The 22,952-nt window shown below is 43.1% G+C and overlaps 1 protein-coding gene across 3 annotated transcripts in view; it reads right to left on the minus strand.

The window, feature by feature from the left end:
• IFT27 (intraflagellar transport 27) overlaps nucleotides 1–22,952 on the minus strand; it is a 94,699-nt gene that overhangs the window by 17,315 nt on the left and 54,432 nt on the right. For all 3 annotated transcript variants that reach the window (XM_073644369.1, XM_073644367.1, XM_073644368.1), the window contains exons 2-6: nucleotides 18,360–18,439; nucleotides 15,499–15,558; nucleotides 7,855–7,914; nucleotides 6,673–6,790; nucleotides 6,295–6,404 (exon numbers count right to left, since the gene is read on the minus strand). In XM_073644369.1, coding sequence (XP_073500470.1) covers nucleotides 6,295–6,404; nucleotides 6,673–6,790; nucleotides 7,855–7,914; nucleotides 15,499–15,558; nucleotides 18,360–18,439 — 428 coding nt within the window. The remainder of the gene's footprint in view (nucleotides 1–6,294; nucleotides 6,405–6,672; nucleotides 6,791–7,854; nucleotides 7,915–15,498; nucleotides 15,559–18,359; nucleotides 18,440–22,952) is intronic.

The raw sequence follows: 22,952 nt of genomic DNA on the forward strand, positions 1-22,952 counted from the left end.
GGAGTCTTGGCAGAATTACAGCTTTTTACACAAAAAGATTAAACAAAATGGAAAAGAATATATCGCCAAGCTCAGCTTTTACCCCATTGATCGCAGAAAGTGAAGCATACTGTAGGACAGTCTATTCCAAAAACTCATTTTAGCAGAATTTCCTTAAGAATGATTTGGCTGTCAGATTAAAACAGTATAGTATACACATACCCAACACTTTGAAATGAAAAGTACAACCTGCCCACAACTGACATTCATGTCGAATTCTTTGGCGTTTTCCTTTGTGCCCCTACAGTCCCCAGTAAGTGATTAAACTAGAATATTTCCTTGCCAGCCAAAGAGCCTCCATAAGATACAGCCAGTGACTCATAAGTGCCACCATGGGGTCTCTTAGAGAAGTTGTCCACAAGGAAAACTCCTGCCCATATGTCCTATTATGGCACAAGGCAATAGTAGAAGAGGAGTATCTTGCTCAGGGAAGCCCTCAATAAACCAAAACAGAGAGCATATTTGAGCAGCTGTTCTGGGGGGACTTAAAGGCTCATTCTCAAGATGTCTCTTGAGCAGCTCATAGCTATGCGGTCTCTTTACTTCCTGGTTTCTCGCAGGGCGGGCTCTTCTCTTTGAGTGACAGTTCTGGTGAGTAGGAGACTATTAGTAGATCTATAAAGCTCAGCACAAGTTCTGCTGTAACACATTCAGTTATCAGAGGTTTGTTCTGGGTGTATACTGCTATCACCAGTGATAACAGTGCATTTGAAGAAGCACCCAGCTCAGGAAAGGGAGAGCCGTGATATCGAAACCTGCTCTGAAATCTGCAAGGCTGATGATTTTGCAAGATTTAGAACAGCAGCTTGTCAGAAAGAGAGAGGAAAGGAGGTGAGCAAATAACTGCTGTATAGAACTCAGTGGGCTGGAGAGAGCGGAGTAGGATGTCAGGAGTCAGCTCCTCTCTTGGGAGGGGACTACTGCGCACTCTCGGCCAAGGTCTGGGCAGGCACCAGTGGCAGAGCTCCATGGAAACAAGCTGGTTTATTATCTATCCTAATTGCTGGGGGAAAATCTAACTACTAGGACCTCTCGTCAGGCCCGGCGTCAGCACCCGGGCAAGTGCCGGGGTCCTGAGCAGGCGGGGATGCCCACTCGCCGGCGGGCACCTCGGTGCACTATGGGACCCATGAGCGGAGGAGTGTGGTGCCAGCGCCCGTCCCCCCCCCCACTTTCCCTGCTTGCTCAGGGCCCCGGCACAATACTTACCTCTCCCCGTGCCTCCGCAGCGAGTCCTGCATCTTCCACGGCTGCTGCACTGTGACGTCTCAGGTCAGAGGACATGATGAAGTCTTTCCACCACGCCCTCTATTGAGCAGTCACAGCGCAGAGCGGGAAGACGGCAACGCGGCTGAGGAGTCCGGAGCATCGGCGTCGATGAGAGCAGCAACAGCAGGTGAGCATTTGATTTTTTATTTTTTTTTTATGTATGGAGGCACGGGGCATTATATGGGGCATTATATGGGGCACCTGCATGGGGCATTATATGGGGGCCCAGGAGGCATGGGGCATTATATGGGGCACCGGCATAGGGCATTATGTGGGACACCGGCATGGGGCATTATACGGGGGCCCAGGAGGCATGGGGCATTATATGGGGGCCCAGGAGGCATGGGGCATTATATGAGGGCCCAGGAGGCATGGGGAATTATATGGGGGCCCAGGAGACATGGGGCATTATATGGGGGCCCAGGAGACATGGGGCATTATATGGGGGCCCAGAAGACATGGGGCATTTTATGGGGGCCCAGGAGACATGGGGCATTATATGGGGGCCCAGGAGACATGGGGCATTATATGGGGGCGCAGCCTACATGGGGCATCATATGAGGGCGTAGCCTGTATGGGGCATTATATGGGGGCGCAGCCTGCATGGGGCATTATATGGGGGTGCAGCCTGCATGGGGCATCATATGGGGACCAGTATTTTATATGGAGCGTTATATGGGGGCCAGTATTTTATATGGAGCGTTATAAGGGGGCCAGTATTCTGTATGGGGCGTTATATGGGGGCCAGTATTCTGCGTGGAGCATTTTATGGGGGCCAGTATCCTGTGTGGAGCATTATATGGGGTCCATTATTCTGTATGGAGCATTATATGGAGTCAATTATTCTGTATGGAGCAATATATGGGGCCCATAATACTGTATGGAAGACTTAGTGGTGCCCATAATACTGTATGGAGGTCTGCACTGTGCGCTGCGAGAATTCGCCGGTTTCTGAGATGTTGTAGAATTTACAATAGATATCACTCAAGTAATGTAAGAAGCAAGTCAAATCTTTGGCACTGTACTATATATATATACACACACACACATATATATATATATATATATATATACACATATATACAGTGCCTACAAGTAGTATTCAACCCCCTGCAGATTTAGCTGGTTGACACATGCGGAATTAACTTGGCATTGTGACATTTGTACTGTAGATCAGCCTGGAAGTGGGAAATGCACTGCAGCAAATTTTGCTGTTTTTTTTTTTTTTTTTTTAAACCGTAAAAAGTTAATTCAGAGTGTCATTTATTATTCAACCCCTCAAACCACAAGAATTCTGTTTGGTCCCATTAAAGTATTAAGAAGTAGTTCAGACACCAAGAATAATGAGCTTCACATGTGTGGATTAAAGATCTCTTTTGCCAGCCTTTTCTGACTATTTAAGACCCTCCCCAAACTTGTGAACAGCACTCAGACATGGTCAACATGGGAAAGACAAAGGAGCATTCCAAGGCCATCAGAGACAAGATCGTGGAGGGTCACAAGGCTGGCAAGGGGTACAAAACCATTTCCAAGGAGTTGGGCCTACCTGTCTCCACTGTTGGGAGCATCATCCGTAAGTGGAAGGCTTATGGAACTACTGTTAGCCTTCCACGGCCAGGACAGCCTTTGAAAGTGTCCTCCCATGCCGAGGCCAGGCTTGTCCGAAGAGTCAAGGCTAACCCAAGGACAACAAGGAAGGAGCTCCGGGAAGATCTCATGGCAGTGGGGACATTGGTTTCAGTCAATACCATAAGTAACGTACTCCACCGCAATGGTCTCCGTTCCAGACGAGCCCGTAAGGTACCTTTACTTTCAAAGCGTCATGTCAAGGCTCGTCTACAGTTTGCTCATGATCACTTGGAGGACTGAGACAGACTGGTTCAAGGTTCTATGGTCTGATGAGACCAAGATCGAGATCTTTGGTGCCAACCACACACGTGACATTTGGAGACTGGATGGCACTGCATACGGCCCCAAGAATACCATCCCTACAGTCAAGCATGGTGGTGGCAGCATCATGCTGTGGGGCTGTTTCTCTGCCAAGGGGCATGGCCATCTGGTCCGCATCCATGGGAAGATGGATAGCATGGCCTACCTGGAGATTTTGGCCAAGAACCTCCGCTCCTCCATCAAGGATCTTAAGATGGGTCGTAATTTCATCTTCCAACAAGACAATGACCCAAAGCACACAGCCAAGAAAACCAAGGCCTGGTTCAAGAGGGAAAAAGTCAAGGTGTTGGAGTGGCCTAGTCAGTCTCCTGACCTTAACCCAATTGAAAACTTGTGGAAGGAGCTCCAAGAATAAAGTCCACATGAGACACCCAAAGAACCTAGATAACTTGGAGAAGATCTGCATGGAGGAGTGGGCCAAGATAACTCCACAGACCTGTGCCGGCCTGATCAGGTCTTATAAAAGACGATTATTAGCTGTAATTGCAAACAAGGGTTATTCCACAAAATATTAAACATAGGGGTTGTATAATAATTGACCCACACTTTTATGTTTAAAATTTAATAAAATTCAACTGAGCAACATAACTTTTTGGTTTGTAAGATTTATGCTTCTGTTCATAAAACCTACTCTCGTTTGCAGTTTGAAGGCTCTAACTTATTTGCATCTTATCAAACCAGCTAAATCTGCAGTGGGTTGAATACTACTTGTAGGCACTGTATATATACATATACATATATACATATACATATATACATATACAGTGGTGGTCAAAAGTATTGGCACCCCTGCAATTCTGTCAGATAATACTCAGTTTCTTCCTGAAAATGATTGCAATCACAAATTATTTGGTATTATTATCTTCATTTAATTTGCTTGCAAGGAAAAACCACAAAAGAGAAAGAAGCAAAAATCAAATCATTGATCATTTCACACAAAACTCCAAAAATGGGCCAGACAAAAGTATTGGCACCCTCAGCCTAATACTTGGTTGCTCAACCTTTAGCCAAAATAACTGCGAACAACCGCTTCCGGTAACCATCAATGAGTTTCTTACAATGCTCTGCTGGAATTGTAGACCATTCTTCTTTGGCAAACTGCTCCAGGTCCCTGATATTTGAAGGGTGCCTTCTGCAAACTGCCATTTTGAGATCTCTCCACAGGTGTTCTATGGGATTCAGGTCTGGACTAATTGCTGGCCACCTTAGAAGTCTCCAGTGCTTTCTCTCAAACCATTTTACAGCGCTTTTGGAAGTGTGTTTTGGGTCATTGTCCTGCTGGAAGACCCATGACCTCTGAGGGAGACCCAGCTTTCTCACACTGGGCCCTACATTATGCTGCAAAATTTGTTGGTAGTCTTCAGACTTCATAATGCCATGCACACGGTCAAGCAGTCCAGTGCCAGAGGCAGCAAAGCAACCCCAAAACATCAGGGAACCTCCGCCATGTTTGACTGTAGGGACCGTGTTCTTTTCTTTGAATGCCTCTATTTTTTCCTGTACACTCTATGTTGATGCTTTTTCCCAAAAAGCTCTACTTTTGTCTCATCTGACCAGAGAACATTCTTCCAAAACGTTTTAGGCTTTCTCAGGTAAGTTTTGGCAAACTCCAGCCTGGCTTTTTTATGTCTCGGGGTAAGAAGTGGGGTCTTCCTGGGTATCCTACCATACAGTCCCTTTTCATTCAGACGCCGACGGATAGTACGGGTTGACACTGTCGTACCCTCGGACTGCAGGGCAGCTTGAACTTGTTTGGATGTTAGTCGAGGTTCTTTATCCACCATCCGCACAATCTTGCGTTGAAATCTCTCGTCAATTTTTCTTTTCCGTCCACATCTAGGGAGGTTAGCCACAGTGCCATGGGCTTTACACTTCTAGATGACACTGCGCATGGAAGACACAGGAACATTCAGGTCTTTGGAGATGGACTTGTAGCCTTGAGATTGCTCATGCTTCCTCACAATTTGGTTTCTCAAGTCCTCAGACAGTTCTTTGGTCTTCTTTCTTTTCTCCATGCTCAATGTGGTACACACAAGGACACAGGACAGAGGTTGAGTCAACTTTAATCCATGGTAACTGGCTGCAAGTGTGATTTAGTTATTGCCAACACCTGTTAGGTGCCACAGGTAAGTTACAGGTGCTGTTAATTACACGAATTAGAGAAGCATCACATGATTTTTCAAACAGTGCCAATACTTTTGTCCACCCCCTTTTTTAGGTTTGGTGTGGAATTATATCCAATTTGGCCTTAGGACAATTCTTTTTGTGTTTTTTTATTGAAGACAAATTAAATGAAGATAATACCAAAGAATTTGTGATTGCAATCATTTTCAGGAAGAAACTGAGTATTATCTGACAGAATTGCAGGGGTGCCAATACTTTTGGCCACCACTGTATATGTATTTCTCTGTGGTATCTGTGCATCATGAATCGTGTATGTGTTAAAGGGTCCCACTGAGACTTTTAAGCCCAGGGCCCACAAAAACCTGGAGCCAGCCCTGCCTCTTGCGATCCCGAGATCGGGGCTTTGGATCCTGGCTTTGTAGAGCCCTGTCTTGAATGGAGCAGAGGTACGCACACTCAGCCTCTTCTCCATACATTGCCTAAGGTACTGTAAAAAAAAAAAAATGAGTGCAGCGCTTGTTTCCTTTCATTGTCTATGGAACTGGTGAAAATAGCCAACACTGAGCATGTGAACCTCTGTTCTATTCAAGACGGGGCTCTACAAAACCCAGTTTCGGATTCCAGACCCCCAATTTTGGGATCACGGAGGGTCCCAGTAGTCGGACCCTAAGATCAGTAAGCTATCACTAATCCTATGGGTATGGGATAACTTAAAAGTTTGGGAAAAAAACAATTAAACTAATATTCCAATAATCAAATATACTAAGAAGAAGAGTTACTGACAAGGAACAGAAGATTAACAAAGCCTCCTTGTACTAGAGCTGGGGAGAGACAGATGCCTTGTTCCACACACAGCCAAAAATAATCTGTATTTCTGTTAAGTTATCTGCTTTATACACAGGATGTAATTACCGCTGATGTCTCAAAATACTCCAGCCCGTGGCTCGCTGCCCACTCTTCAGCCTGGATCCTCTCCACTACTCTACGGCCAGTTAGGTCTGTCTTATTTCCCACCAGAACTCCTGACAGGACAAGAAATAATGAGAGAGGGTGATGACAGACGTATTAGAGAAGGTGAGTTATAAGACTAGTGCAAGAGAAGATTCGGGGGAGATGCGGACAACAACCAATCAGATTACTACGTCCATTTCTAGGGGGTCATTTGGAAAAGCTACATCTAGATTGAAGATAGTCTTTTCTCTAGCACTAGTTGTATAACCATCACCCGCTCCCTCACAATTTATATTTACATATCTTACATATGACTTCCTGAGCATCGGCTTTACCTACCGGGTAAGTGAGGGCTCGAAGTCTTGGATTTTACTCGTTGTAACCACCTTGCACAGTTACTAAATGAAGACTCGCTTGTGACATCGAATACCAAGCACAGGGCACCAGGCTGATCCCACTGAGAAGAGTAAGAAACATCATTGAGGAGCCAATGCCATCTCATGCAGACCAGAACTTACTCCTTTAAGCATCTTGTCTAATAAAGAAAATTATGGCAAAAACGCAGAAATGGCTAGTCTGAAAATCTGGAGCAATTCCAACGTCCTCATTTTTAAAGGGAACATGACAACAAAAAACAAAGAAAACAACAAAAGTATTTACCTGCAGACATAGGCCCAGAATCATCACTTCTGTTTCTCCAGTTTTTGGGGTTTTTTTTAGATAATTTCCTCCTTTTTTTTAGTAGCTTTTGTAATTGCGCCTTATTCTCTATAGGTTTTATGTCCCTTTTTAAGTTGTCTTTCTTATCGTTTTTTTTTTTTTCTCATTTCTGCTAGACAAGTTTGCTTATCCAGATATTTTGGACAGATTCATGAAATGCAACATTTACCAAATGTCACATTTTTGGGGGCTTTCCACTCCGGTATACCCCCTATAAAAAGTTTTTTTGGAGGAGTTTTCACGTTGGCGCATTTTTTTGGCAACTTTTTAAAGGGATTTGTGACTTGCTTAAAAGTCACAAAAATGGTCTGAAAAAGTTACAAAAAGTGTTAAAGAGTTACAAAAATGATCCACATGCGCCATTTTGAAGAATTTGGCAGAAAACATAAGCAAATACAAGACAAAAACAGAAAAAAGTGATTTCAAGAAATTCCAAATGATGAATCGGGCCCAGAGTGATAATCTGCAGATAAATACCATTTTAAGCATACAAGGCTTTCTAATTAGAGGAGCGGCTGCAGGGAGAAAATGAAGTTATATTTTCCCTGTAGTCACTCACAACTACCGGAGCTGGTTGGTGGGTTCGGACAACATTTTTCTAATGCCTTAATAAGAGGAATATAGATGTTGAATGCAGACTGCCTGTTGTGTGTTCTTGTTAATATTTAATATTACAATTCCCAATAGTAATCCCACATTAGCAAATTCTCAACACTTACTGTTTTTAAACTGTTTTTCTTTTAAGTCACTCTGAAAGTCTGCAAATAAGTATTGAAATGAAAGCGAAAAAAAAAGACTCACCAATATCTCTGTCATCTCATAAAACATTGCCTTCCCAGGAGAATCGCACAGGAAAAGCTCCTACAAGAAGGAAATAAACCAAAGTAAAGCGTAGTACACCTGAGTGAATTAAAATATGTTTGTTTTTTTTAAAGCTCTCTAGTAATTAAGTAAGATCTACTTATCAGACATGAGAGCTGCATGTGATGGCTGAGGAGCTGACGAGAAGATTGCTACTACAAACCGTTGAAGTATGAACGCTTCTAATCACCTATTTAAAGCCGATCTGTTACCAGATTTCACAATCCAAACGGAATACATTATTAAATAGATCTTGGACCTGACGGGGCTGTTGTACTCAGTTTGAAAAAAAATATGTCAGGATGGCTGTATAATCATTTTTGAAAATTTTACTGCCCGACATCAAAACAAGAATTTTATGAGTACATCTCTAAATTTTAGTATATAGTACAAAAAAAAAGCCAGTAAAGGATTATATAGCCATTTTGGTATTTTCAAAATAAGTACACCAGCCTCATTGAATATATTTAAATATATATACAGTTTGTTTTGTGATATCTGGGGATGGTTTCCTTTTGAATCTAGGCTCTTGGACCTGTAAGTCTGGAGGGTAATCTCTTCACACAGAACAGAAGTGAGGCCACGTTCACAACTATGGGGGGTCTGACCACTGGAATAGGCGTTTCCTTTGGATAGGTGATAATCTTGTCCAACTGGTATATCTCTTTAATATCCCATACCTTCCTAATGTGTGTAAAACTGTGTGGGTCCAGTTCCTGAGACTGCAACCGGTCGTTCAAAATACTGCTCTGCTCATCAGCACTAAGCTCCTGCAAGAGCCTGTACTCAACTATGTGCACAGGTTCAGTGGCTTTCTATGGAGTCCATACATCACTCTGTGCATGCGCTCATGCAGAAACTCAGCGCTTCTGCCTGTCGCACAGTGTTTTTTTGAGTGACTGGTGGGAGTTTGGGGACCTAGATATTAAATTAAATTATTAGGTACCCTCCTTTCAGTGTAAGAGCTTGTGCAGACGACTGTATTTTCAGTTGGAGTGCGATCTGACAAAACATTGGATCGCACCCGGACCAATTTAATTCTATAAGGCCGGGCACAAGACCGGTATTTTCTTCGGACACAGTCTGTCTGAGGAGAAAAAAAAAATTGCAGTATGCACGATTTGCATCCAATATTTGGATTGGGCTGAGGCATGTAAGTCAATGAGTGCGTGGTAAAAACTTGGACTGCACTTGTATCACATTGGAGTGCGGTCCAATTTTCATGGACTGATAAAATGGAGAACATGGAGAATTTTTTTTTTCATCTTCTCATCCGAGAAGCTCCGATCAAGCTCCGATCAAGCTCCGATCAAGCTCCGATCAAGCTCCGATCAAACTCCGATCAAGCTCCGATCAAACTCCGATCAAACTCCGATCAAACTCCGATCAAACTCCGATCAAACTCCGATCAAACTCCGATCAAACTCCGATCAAACTCCGATCAAGCTCCGATCAAGCTCCGATCAAGCTCCGATCAGGGTGCTTAGAATTTTCTTGGATGAGAGCAAATATGATCGTGTGACCTTGGCCTTACGGTGATCTTTCCAATGCTGGCACTTGATCACGACTATTTTTTTTTAGCAAGAATCTGTCGAAGACATCTCCTATTTTTGATAAACTATAAGTGACCCTCGTGATTTAAACCTGCTTAAATGGAGTCGGATACAGCAATGGCTAAACCGCCGTGAAGCCGCGTGTGAACACAATCTTGTTCCGATATTGATTTGATAGAGCGCACTTGCATATTTGTCTGGAAGTCCTGGTTAGTAGGATCTGCCTGGGTCCCGATTGAGCTGATGAATTGAACTTGTCTCAGATCCCCTGATTAATTGACTTGTTTCCCGAGTGTTAAGGATTAGCTGTCCTGCACAAGAACTGAGCACTCACCACATTTAGGAATGATTTATCTTGCGCTCCTGTAAGAAAGCTCGGTTTTCATATGCCTATGATTTATGTAGATGTAAGCAAGTGTAACTATGCTTTGAGACCCTGTACAGTTTACTCTTTTCTGCAATTGTCGCTCTGTATATCATCCCTGTTTATGTTGCTACGCTTAATGCTACGATCTGTATAAAATGGAGACATAATGGATCAGACTGATTCAAGCAAAGCTATACATTACAGTCACTGCAAAGAATGGATTAGGGAATGACAGAAATAGCCTAATATACTATTAATAAAGAAATAGCTCAGTAGTCATGTCACAGCACTGTTACTCTCGGGGGTACTGTTTCGCCAGCCGGTGTAGGGAGTCTCTCGTTTCACCAGTGTTTGACCCGTTAACTTGCCCGAGTTTCCTCCAAAAAGAAGAGACACCCATTGATGCACAGCAGTTTGGGGTTTCTTGCCACTTGCTAGAACAGCACAGAGTATGGATTGGCTCTATGACCTAGGTCTCGATTGTATAAACTCCAATAAGTGGCACTAGAGCGAGTTTTCTTTCTTCTGGAGAAGACTTAAAGGGGTTCTCCACTACTCTGACAACCCCTTCGGAATCGCTGTCTCCAACAGTAAAATAATAACACACACTCACTCTCCCTGGGATCACGTGACATTGTTATGTCACACGATCCCTGCGGCCAATCAGAGCTGGCTTCACTCTCCTCTCCTCGGACAAATCAAGACACCCAAAAGAAGTGAGAGAGCAGCCTCAGCTTGCACTTCCTCCGGATGTCAATTACATTTATAGAAGAGGAGAGTGAAGTCAGCTTTGATCGGTTGCAGGGATCCCATGACATAACGTCAAGCGATCCCCGGGACAGCAAGTGTCGACACTGCTGGAATGGCGCTGGCAACGGACGCGAGTATAAGTGTCATTATTTTACTAGGGATTGAGAAGGGGTTTTCCAAGTAGTGGACAACCCCTTTAATTTTCATGCGTTTTTTAAACTCAGGGTACATTATATGGCCTGTATGACTCCCTACACCAGCTGGCGTTCTCTGTAAGGAGAAAAAGTACCATCACCCCTCGTGTGCTAGAGCAAAGGGCTTTCACTAACCAAACCAGTACCTTGCTCTCCATTTAAAGTGCGCAACAACCCCAAAACATCTGTCTACAGATAGCCTTCCCTCTGGCTCATATTCTTGGTTAAGTTTCAAGGCTTGTTAAAGGGAACTTGTCATTTGATTCATGCTACCAAAGCTACGGGCAGCATAAATAAGAGCTTGGCAGCACGGTTGCGGCATTCAGGGTAAACATTCTGACGAATAAGGGGCTGTATCCTTTAAACGCGTCCAGTTGTTCCCCTCCTAGGGACATATTGTGATTTTTAATTTTGGAGTAAAAGGATTTATCGCATGTGGCACCGGATTTTACCTTCTTTATATATAATTTGAAGAGCCTGCTGGAGATTATAGGAATAGACAAGAAGAGTCTGATGTGGTCCCAATTTCTCCCTGCCCCCATCCAGGTGTGTACAAAGGGAGAGATCTGTCAATCAGTTGGAGCGGGGCGGATTGATCCTGTCTCTTCCTATGGTCCTGCAGGCTCTTCAAACTATGCTTTCTCTGAAATGCCGTGACATTTTAGAGACAAACATACTATCTGACTGCAATCGTGCTGCCAGGTTATGACCTATGCTGCCCGTGGTTTTGGCCAACATCAAAAAAGTAACAGGCTCCCTTTAAAGGGCAGGTTACTCAGAGTAGCTACTGACACTAGATGGCGGGGCGATTCATCAAAGCTTTATTGCAAGACGTTTGGTGAAAAAAGCTTTGAAAAGTCACATTTTTTTGAGCATAAGCAAAGTTTTTGTGTGTTCACGCAATTCTTGTTCCAGCTCCGACAAAGTAGGTGGAGCTGGGTTGGGGGTGGATTGAGTAGTGGCTTTGCTACAAGATAAATCTTACTCCAGCAGGGGCTGGAGTGGGATTTGTGGGAGGCGCACATATCCGTGCACGCAGGCTTGGACTGGTCCACTGGAGAACAGGAGAATCCTCCGGTGGGCCACCAGCTCTTATATGATCGGTAACTGGCACAATATACTTGAGTCACTGTGTACAGACAAAGGCAGCATCTTATTCATTTAACAATCTACCCAGTTCATTGTTATATAAATTTGTAAATGGCACATTTACATGTAGCTGAAAAGTGGGGCCCTGGGGTTGGTTACTGGTGGGCCCTTGTCTGCCCAGTCCGACAATGCGTGCACACCACTACGCGCCTCGCCTGATTTATTAAGGGGCGTGAGCCTCTTAAGGAATCAGGAGTGTCTGCTCCAAAACACTCCTCATCAAGACCAGTGGGAGAATCACCGGTCTTGATGAATCGCCCCCTTTGTTTTTCCTTGTAGAGATCAGCAAATTTGCAGTTGACCTTTAAACCCATCAAAAAGCAAAAGCTGAGCTTGCTTCTAAGAGTTCTTATAGATGTAGATTAGAAACTATGGCTGATTTCTTTCAGAAACAATGCAAAATCTATGAAAATTAGCTGCAATACCACATACAACCTGTGGACAGCAGTGGCACTGATGTTCTTATCCTGTACAGCTCCTTTAAACACCCAACCAAGTTTGGCGTTATAAATTTAACCGCTTACTGCCTTAATGACCAGCCAAGACATTTTTTGTTTAGTTTATATTTTTTTAATGTTCATGTTTCACACTAAATAGTCTATTAGATGAATTCTCCGGGTTATTATGGTTGTGTGGATACCTAATATATGTCGTTTTTTTGTTATATGTATGTAATAAAATGTATTTCATATGAAAAAAAAAATCTTATATTTCATATCATTTTTAACGGTAGAGACATTACTTTTTTTGGAAGAGGTTTTACATGTTTATATATATTTTTTACATAATTTGTCCACCAAGAGGTCATGAAAGATGAACATATTTTTTCTTTTAATTTGTTATCTGTCAGAACCCAGCGGCTCTTCCGGGCAGACACCAGTAGTCATGTGATTGCCGGATCCCACAGAAGGTTCAGCGACACCGTGTCTTAAAGATGGCGACCAGACTGGCTTCAGCAAGAGTGCAGGAACAGAAACTTTAACCCAACAATGTATATTTTTAATGAAGCAGAGTTAAAGGGGTATCCACCCATGGAGAATTTTTTTTTTTAATAAATGCACTGAATTTGGGCTAGAAATCACTTGGGTTTCATTAAAAATGTTGCTCCATTTGCCTTCTGAAGCCTTTGTATTGCAGAATGAGCTAACTGAGAATCTGTCAGTCAGCCCCGCTATGATGGTCTGACGGCAGCAGCTACCTGGCACTAGTTTCCGTGATTCAGTTTCCTAGTTTCCTATCAACTGAAAGCCATTTGTATGTTGGCTTTTCCCCATGTTTTTCTATTTAGCACAGAATTGTGACATTCCTTTGCGTTCAATAGCGTAATCTGACATTATCTGTACATCTTCACAACCATATTTTATTGTGACTCTTTTCCATCTGTCCCCAACTTGTAATTTATTTTTCTTTAATTATGTTTGATAAATTAGAGGGCAGATTTATTTAAAAGACAAAAAAGAGGGAAGAAGAAGAGGGTGAAGAGGAAGAGGAAGAAGAGGAAAAAGAAGGAGGAAAAAGAGGAAGGAGGAAAGAGGAAGAAGAGGAAGGAGGAAGAAGAGGAAGAGGAAAAGGAAAAAGAGGAAGAGGAAAAGGAAAAAGAGGAAAAGGAAAAAGAGGAAGAGGAAAAAGAGGAAGAAGAGGAAAGAGGAAGAAGAGGAAGATGAAAAGGAAAAAGAGGAAAAGGAAAAAGAAGAAAAGGAAAAAGAAGAAAAGGAAAAAGAAGAAAAGGAAAAAGAGGAAAAGGAAAAAGAGGAAAAGGAAAAAGAGGAAAAGGAAAAAGAGGAAAAAGGAAAAAGAGGAAAAAGGAAAAAGAGGAAGAGGAAAAAGAGGAAGAGGAAAGAGGAAAAAGAGGAAGAAGAGGAAGAGGAAAAAGGAAAAAGAGGAAAAAGGAAAAAGAAGAAAAGGAAAAAGAGGAAGAGGAAAGAGGAAAAAGAGGAAAAAGAGGAAGAGGAAAAAGGAAAAAGAGGAAAAGGAAAAAGAGGAAAAGCAAAAAGAGGAAAAGGAAAAAGAGGAAAAGGAAAAAGAGGAAAAGGAAGGAGGAAGAAGAGGAAGGAGGAACGAGGAAGAAGAGGAAGGAGGAAAGAGGAAGAAGAGGAAGGAGGAAAGAGGAAGAAGAGGAAGGAGGAGGAGGAGAGGAAGGAGGAGGAGGAGGAGAGGAAGGAGGAGGAGAGGAAGGAGGAGGAGAGGAAGAGGAGAGGAAGGAGGAGGAGGAGAGGAAGGAAGAAGAGAAGAGGAAGGAGGAAGAGGAGAGGAAGGAGGAGGAGAGGAAGGAGGAGAGGAAGGAGGAGGAGAGGAAGGAGGAGGAGAAAATGCAAAGAGTATGACTGACGAAATAAACCACACAGGGTCAATAGTCCGTTTCCATGGGGACACATTGGCCTGCACTGGGGCTGGGAACACAAAGTTGTAGGATATTTTTAATCAATACTATTTTAAAAGTTCCTTTATATTTAATTTGAGCAGCATTATAACAATATAAAATAATTGTGGCACAAGTAGACATAGCAATTTTGCCAAAAGACCATCAACAACTCAATAATATTCGGATAAGGCTTCAAATGCGGAACCATAATTTCATGTTTCATTTCCCCTAAAAAAGAGGTTCTCCTTTAGCACATACACATTTGTATTAGAAATCTGGGGGTTATCTGACAACAGAGTCAGGAAACGTCCCTTCGTACTTACAATGTAAGACTGTGGAGCATCAGAACCATAGACCTACATTGTAAGACCTCATGCGCAAAACCGTATTTTTGGTCTGAGTGCGATCCAAAAAAAACGGATCGCACACTGACTAATGTTAGTTTATAGGGCCGTGCACATGTCCAATTCTTTCCTTGGACAGAGTGTCTTCGAGTAAAAATTGCAGCATGCCAGAGTTTGATTTGATATTCGGATAGCACTTGGCCATGCAAGTCAATGAGTGCATGGAAAACATAGGACTGCACTCAGATGACACCTGAGTGCAGTCCAATTTCAATGGACTCACAAATGGAGAAGATGGAGACGTTTTTTTCTTCTCCACATCCGAGAGAATTGGATCACACTATGATCAGAGGGTGATTTACATAATCGCCCCATTCTCTCGGATGAGAAAAAAATACAGCCGTTTTCACCTGCCCTAAAAGAGACTTTTGCCACACATGTAGACCACAGTGTGTTCTGTAGAGTCTGAATAGGAATCACATGAGTGAGACGAGGACCGGGGCGGCGCTGGAAACTGGAGAAAATGGCGACTTTTTGAAATGGTGCAAAATTTTGGTTCAATGATACTCCAGTCAACAGAGCAAAATCTGTCATTTTATTTTCAGCAGTGGAAAATAATGCATGACGTTTTAAAGGATTGTGCAACTTTTTGCTCTAAAGGCGCAATAAAAGGATAAAAAAGAAAAAAGCATCTTTGATTTTGCTCAAAATTCCCAACCCATGCACGCCATTTGGCACAAAAAACGTCAACGAATGCCACAAGACAAAAAAGAAAAGTCACTTAAAAAAATGTAAATGTTGAATTGGGGCCTTAGTGAAAATACAACACATAAACCCAGGAGGAAGCAACCATATATGTGCTCACCACACTATCGCCTGTATCTGGAATTTGCACAGTTTTCGTTATGACATCCATGACAGTTGTCTGTTGAGAAAAGAAACACTCATTAGTCAGAGTCCTCCTTAAATGATTCTTTTACCAACTGTTGCCAAGATTATAATCTGGAAATACACAATCTCATTCTTGGCTCTGCTGAACCTAGTCCCCTTTCCATGAGGTTTTAAGATAGAGTAACATAACGCTCTGTTCACATGAACCGTTGTCATCTGATTGGAAAGGATCCATATTAATAAAACAAAAAGAAGATCAGTTAAAAACCAGAGCACAACCAGATGCAACATGGAAACTAGAGTTTGGCTATGTGCACACAGAGTTTTCCGAGTAGTTTTTTTTGGAACAGAAACGGAGCAGCCTCTGAACGGAAACTCTCCAAATCTCAAAACTTCTCAAAAACTTGAGTTTGCACACAGTTTCTGTTCCAAAAACTCCTCGGGAAACTCTGTGTGCACATAGCCAAACTTGAGTTTCCGCTTAGTTTCTGCTCTGAAAAACAACTAAGTGTGCACATAGCCTTTCTATTTTTTAAATAAAATGCAGCGTCAAAAATATGATAAATACATGTGTAAAAAACGCAATGAAAAAATGCAAGTATCCTAATTTACTTAATAGATAATAGATGTATTGAATTGGATCAGAAGAGAACAGAAGGTAACTGGATACCCAGGCAAAGTAAACAATGTTTGCGTTTGTTTTCACTCTCACCCCTATAGTCCTCCACTTTCCCCAATCTCTACACCTAGTAAGGAACTGGTCATCTCTCCCTCCATCCTCCCCATTCATCTCACCTCCTCCTCAGAACTATTCCTCAACATACAATCCTGTGTCTCCAAACACAGACAGCCACCTCATGCCCTCTCCTGCTCTCACCTGCTAACACTTTCCTTGCTCCTTCTCACTGCCGGCGATATCTCTCCAAATCCTGGCCCTATTCACCACATCCCCACAGTCACTTCCACCTCCTATCCACGATCTGTCACAAACTCTCGCAACCTTTCTAACCTTATACCCATCCGCCCAAGCCCTCACTTCCCCAGTCCCACTAACAGGAGCTCAATGGAACGCTCGCTCTGTCTGCAACAAACTTCCCTACATCCATGATCTTTTCATTACTAGCAAACTTTCCTTCCTTGGCATCACCGAAACCTGGCTCACCCCCTCTGACACGGCCTCTCCAGCTGCACCTTCGTACGGTGGATTCCACCTTTCTCACACCCCCTGCCACAGTGGCAAGCATGGCGGAGGAGTAGGTTTTCTCCTATCAGATAACTGCTACTTCACCCAAATCCCACTGCCGCCCTCCGTTGCTCTCCCCTCTTTTGAGGTGTACTGTGTGTGCATCTACTCCCCCTCCAACCTTCAACTGGCCGTCATTTACCGCCCCCCAGGTCCAGCCATCACTTTCTTCAACCACTACACCACCAGGCTATTTCACTTCCTTTCCTTTCCATCCCCACTATCATCATGGGCGACTTCAACATCCCCATTGACACGTCCCACTCATCTGCCTCTAAGCTTCTATCTCTCACTCCCTCCTTCAGCCTTGCTCAATGGTCATCACAAAGATGGCCACACACTGGACCCCATCTTCACCCGCCTCTCTTCCCTATCTAACCTCTCTAACTCACCTCTCCCTCTTTCTGACCACAACTTACTCACATTCTCTGGCCTCTCCTCTCCAGGTTCACAATCCCCACTTTACAAAGTTGCACACCCTTGCAGAAATCTCAAACACCTTGACCTACACTCACTCTCTGAATCCCTCCTTCCTCTTACAGACATTAATTCCTTACATGATGCAGATATTGCTGCCGCATTATAAAACACCGCAACAGCAGCTCTCAATTCGGTCGCTCCCCTCACACATACCAAAGCTCGCACAATCAACATGCAACCCTGACACATCAGCCTGACTAAAGAACTGAGACTGGCTTCCAGGGTTGCTGAGCGGCGATGGAAAAGGTCCCACTCCAACAAACACATAATCGTATTCAAACAGTCCCTCACTACTTTCAAGTCCACACTCACTGCAGCAAAACAAATCAAATTCTCAGCAGTGCAGCCGCGAGCTGTGGATATGATTGGCTCAATAACACTTTAGCACCTGATTGCCTTCCTCATTAACCCATGAACACCTGAACTGGTAGAAATAATATTTTTACTAATACTATAGTATTAAATAATAATATTCTTTTAGATTCTATTCTAATATAATTCTATGGGCTGCACCGTTTTGCGGAAGAAGCACCTGTTCTCCAAAATTTTGTAATTGTTTAAAAAGCAAATTGAAAAATGCTGCTGCTCTGTTTGGCCTTACTCTAAAGACTTTATAATGGCTAATTGGGATTTCATTATTTATCTTGGATTAGAATAATTATTTTTCTGATAAATATAACAAAAGCATGTTAAATTTTGGTTCTTAGAGTTGTTACTTTTGTAAAATTACTCAAAAATTTTAACTCATCATATGTTTCCAGAAAAGGTGAGCGACAAACAATTATGGCTGCAGTACAGCTTATGAAAATAGCTTTCCCTGACTAGTGGTTGGTGAATCTGTTTCGTTACGCCTTTCATGCTCCATAACTGGGCAAAATTTACATTCAGGCCCCTGAAGGGGTTTTCTGAGAACAGCAAATAAATGGCTAAAGGGGGATAATGCAAAAGAAATAATTAAAGAACCGTTCTTCAGAGGTGCTGGAGCAGTGGGGATTGATCAGGTGAGTAATGTTTCTTTTATTATTTTGTCTCATCGCTGCCTTTTACCAATTTGTTATTAATTTTGGAAAATCGCTATGCGATAGGTTTATAAACTGTTATCATTATCATACCATACTATAGTTCTTTGGGAAGTGGCTTCCATCACTACGGAAAAGCTGGATCAGTGTGCTCTTCCCAACGGTGGAGTCACCTGTGGAGCAGAAAGCATAAACCCATCATACTGCCAGTCATCACAGGTAAATTAATAGATAAAATAATCTATAGACTCAGTGATGACACAATAATACAGAATAATCTAACAGTGATTCGCCATTTTAATTTACTGTAAAATGTATTGAATAAATAAATCTACTTTATTTTAAATTCCAAAAAACTATGTATCCCAGTAACCCAATACCCGCTCCGAAACCCGAGACAGAGAGAATGTGAGACAAAGAGAGAGTGAAAGAGAGAAAGTGAGCAAAAGAGAGAGAGAAAATGAAAGAGAGAAAGCGAGCAAAAGAAAGAGAGAAAGTGAGCAAAAGAAAGAGAAAGAGAGAAAGTGAAAGAGAGCAAAAGAGAGAGAAAATGAAAGAGAGAAAGTGAGCAAAAGAAAGAGAGAAAGTGAGCAAAAGAAAAAGAAAGAGAGAAAATGAAAGAGAAAGTGAGCAAAAGAAAGAAAGAGAAAATGAAAGAGAAAGTGAGCAAAAGAAAGAAAGAGAGAAAGTGAGCAAAAGAAAGAGAAAGAGAGAAAGTGAAAGTGAGCAAAAGAGAGAGAGAAATGAAAGAGAGAAAGTGAGCAAAAGAAAGAGAGAAACTGAGCAAAAGAAAGAAAGAGAAAGTGAGCAAAAGAAAGAGGGAAAGCGAGCAAAAGAAAGAGAAAGAGAGAAAGTGAAAGAGAGAAAGTGAAAGAGAGCAAAAGAATGAGAAAGTGAGCAAAAGAAAGTGAAAGAGAAAGTGAGCAAAAAAGAGTGAAAGAGAAAGTGAGCGAGTGAGTAAGAGAGTGAAAGAGAGAAAGTAAGATCATGAGAAAAAGATAGAGTGACTAAAAGAGAGTGAGAAAGTGAGAGTGAGCAACAAACACTGAGAAAGTAAGAGAGAGAATGAGAAAAAGTGTAGATCTTGTTTGGAGGTTTGCACAATGAGGTTATCTGGCTATATAGATCTTGGCACAACAATAAAAATAAGACTTGTTTTATAGTAATCCAATGTGGTGGTGCAGAGAAATCAAGCCTTATCCAATTATCCTAGAGGTGCATGAAGGGAGAGGTTATGCACTTGGAGAACACGGACATGCCTCTAAATGAATCTCGAGGCTTCAAGGCTTGATTTCGTAGCGCTGGCATGGGGAAATATGGAAATTATTTATTTAATACTTTAGAGGATGAGAAAATAGCACTCCTTAATACCAAAGAAAGCACTATAAAGTCTTGTCAAGGGTATGTGCACACAAAGTCTTATAGACACCGCCATACCTGTATAGTGTATAAAGAAGATGCCTCAGAAATCCGCCGGTATTTTTTCTGAAGCATCTTTGTTGCTTTTGAGGTGTCTTTGCTGCAGGCTTTTTGAAATTTTCTTTTTATATAAAATAGTCGTGGGTTCCAAGCAAAAGAATGGACCAGTCATTTCTTCTAGCCACTTTATGGCTTTTGAAACCTGAAGCAGTTGAAAGAAGTTAAAAAGGATGGAACATGTGCACAGCAAGTTGTTTTGTCATCGCTGTGCATTATTTTTTTAATTTATTTTTTTTGAGGCTTCCAGGCAGAATCCACCAGAAAAAGACAACGTGTGCACATACCCTTATTAAATTTTCTCTCACTGCCTAGGTTACCGACCACCTTGCAGCCCCAGCCTAGCCTGTTAAATAGGCAAGAAGCATGCAGCATCACCATGCTTTACAGCCTGCTTGCATTGCTCTAAAACTGGCTGGATCGTGGATCTGACCAGCCTCAGTCACCTTGCGCTTCCTCCATCTGCAAAGTGTGGTAGATTGGCTCACTCAGCTGCTCACAGAGGTAGACACAGGAACGTTTCTCGTTTTAATCTTCTGCTGGTTTATTAAAAAATACGGCATAAACCAGTGCAGGGTTTAAATAAACATGGCCTTTCTGGCATAACGGGAAAACAAAAGATAACATATAGCACAGCCCATATGGCTGCAGAGATCCACCCACTGAGGAAAAACAACAGGGTTCAGTAATTAGCCTGTACTATGAACAGAGCTCTGGAGCTCTTCTCGCCTCCAGGCACATCGAACACTGAATGACTCAGAAGGCTGACTGTTTACCTTCTAAACCCCACCCTAGGGTGGTGATATGGTGAACAGCCTCCCACCCACTCTACAGATGCTCACATAAAACCTAGCCCTTAAAAATGGCGGATTAACCCTGATTCAGCACTTACTGTGCTGGAGCATTTTCCCTAGGTTCATATCACTAAAGCCAACAGCCTCACTGATACATATCTCCCCTTCAGTACCTTACCAGTGACTTTGCCACAAGAGGCAAAGCTTCCAGCCTGGAAGAAAGCACAATTTGTAGCAGGAGCACGGCCTTTCTGCTGGGTCAGACTATCAATCTAGAGGAGTGCACTGTCCTCGGCAAAGCAGGAAGCTGGGAGAGGTGCGCTCCTGAAGATTCAACTTGAGAAAACCCCTTTAAGACCACAGCTATTGACTACTGCTGCATGTTACTGGGCTACACAGCAGATGACAAAATGATGCCCACTTGTCTGACATCACTCAGAGCTTTGCATCTATTGGTTATTAGGACGCCGACTTCTCTGTCCATCCTGGCACATAACACCAGGTCCCATCAATGGCAGAATGGAGCAGCAGCAGAGATGAAGGATCCCCGTGCCTACATTATACTGAAAGCACTTCTTGTATTCCAGCGAGAACACCCACCTTCATGTAAATGCTAATCTTCATAAGGCCTACAAGTACTTCAGAGTGATTTAAGACAGTTAACATAGAAAACTAATTCCTAGGAGTGAAGAGGTGCTATGTGGGAACCGTGAGTGAGAGACAGTCGAGCGTGGGAATCGGCCTAGTAAGTTGTCATTTTCCAATCCCACTGCTTAGTATTCTGCACTTATTAGGATTTAGGAATACATCTATAAAGCACATTTGGGAAATAGTCTCTCAACCAACATGACTATAGGCCTGTAAGAACGTGCAGCGGTCAGGGCTTATTAGCAAGAGTCAGAAGTGACATAATAAGTGAGGATTTATTAAAAACAGGGGGCAAAGTAAGACGTAAATGTTTGCGGTAGCTGGGGGTCTGGACCACTGTACCGAAAAACAGAAACTTTTACTGGAGCCTCTGAAATCTCCTCTGTAAGGCTGGGGTCACATACCCACGAAACACAGACCATGCTCATATCGGAAGACCCAACCCGACTGTTCCATATATGCCGTTCACTCAGGTAATGAGACCACGTGGTCGAGACAGGTCTTCTGATGAGCACAGTCCATGTGTCACAGATGTTATTGCACAGAGCAAACCTCTTGTCCATGTGATTGGGTCTGCCACATAATTACCTTATAGACCTGGCTTCGGTATGTAGTGTAGGGTTTGGTACTCACTCGGCTGCGGTTGAGGTAGGCACAGAAGCGTTTTCAGGGAAATCCAGGCTGGTATATTAAATAGCATAAACCGCTCAGGAAGCAAAACAAAAACACAACCTTTCCCGGCATAAAGTGTAAACACAAAGTAAAATGTCCATGCAAGGTTGCGGGTTTGTCCGCTCAGGTTACAGACTAGTTCTTAGGTCCTAACACAGACCAACACTCTGGAGATCCACACATCTCCAGACACAGCCACTGAATGAGACACTCGGTCTCCATTTTATACACACACCCTGGGGTGGGGATATGTGACCAGCCAATCCCACCCATCTCTTATGACTGCTCGTAAAAAACGGCCCTGATACGCCCTATTAACCCTCTCAGCACTATGTGTGCTGAAGCATGCTTTCCCTGTTTTACATCACTGAAGCTACCAACCTCAGCGACACATATCTCCCCTCAAGAACATGTCCGGCGGCCATCTTACATAACCCCCCCCCCTCTGTCCAAAGCCGGGGGGCTTGGCACCTTCCGCTAACATACAGTGGACCCTTGACAATACGTCAGCATAGGCCTGGGAAACTGCTTGGCAATGCTCTACCTACAAGCTGAACTCCTGAAGAGCTAGGAACCACCTGGTCACTCGAGCATTGTTCCCCTTCTTCATGCTCATCCGCCTTAGTGGGGCATGGTCTGACACCGGCCTGAACTTCCTGCCTAAGAGGTAGTATCTTAGGGTGTCTAGCGCCCACTTGATGGCCAGACATTCCTTCTCCACTATGGGGTAATTTCTCTCACAAGACATCAGCTTCCGGCTTAAATACATTATGGGGTGCTCTTCGCCGTTCATCTCTTGTGCAAGGACTGCACCCAGCCCGACATCTGATGTGTCCGTCTGTACCACAAACTCCTTCGGGAGCCGATGCCACCAACACCGGCTGTTTACACAGGGCTTGCTTGAGTTCCTGTGTGGCGCCCAGCTGTGCTTGGAGCCACAGATCCTAGAAGGGTGTATTGATGGAATCCTCCACAAGAGGCCGCCATAAACATTCACACATCTCCACCTTTCACCTCAGACCACCAGAGGGAGCCCGTTAGGGATATAAATAGGGAAGGTGGAGCTAGGCAGTTAGGAGTTCCTCTGGAGAGTTCA

The sequence above is a fragment of the Phyllobates terribilis genome, unplaced genomic scaffold (genome assembly GCF_046119375.1).
Source record: "Phyllobates terribilis strain yellow unplaced genomic scaffold, ASM4611937v1 Scaffold_8__6_contigs__length_399053987, whole genome shotgun sequence".
Classification (NCBI taxonomy): domain Eukaryota; kingdom Metazoa; phylum Chordata; class Amphibia; order Anura; family Dendrobatidae; genus Phyllobates; species Phyllobates terribilis.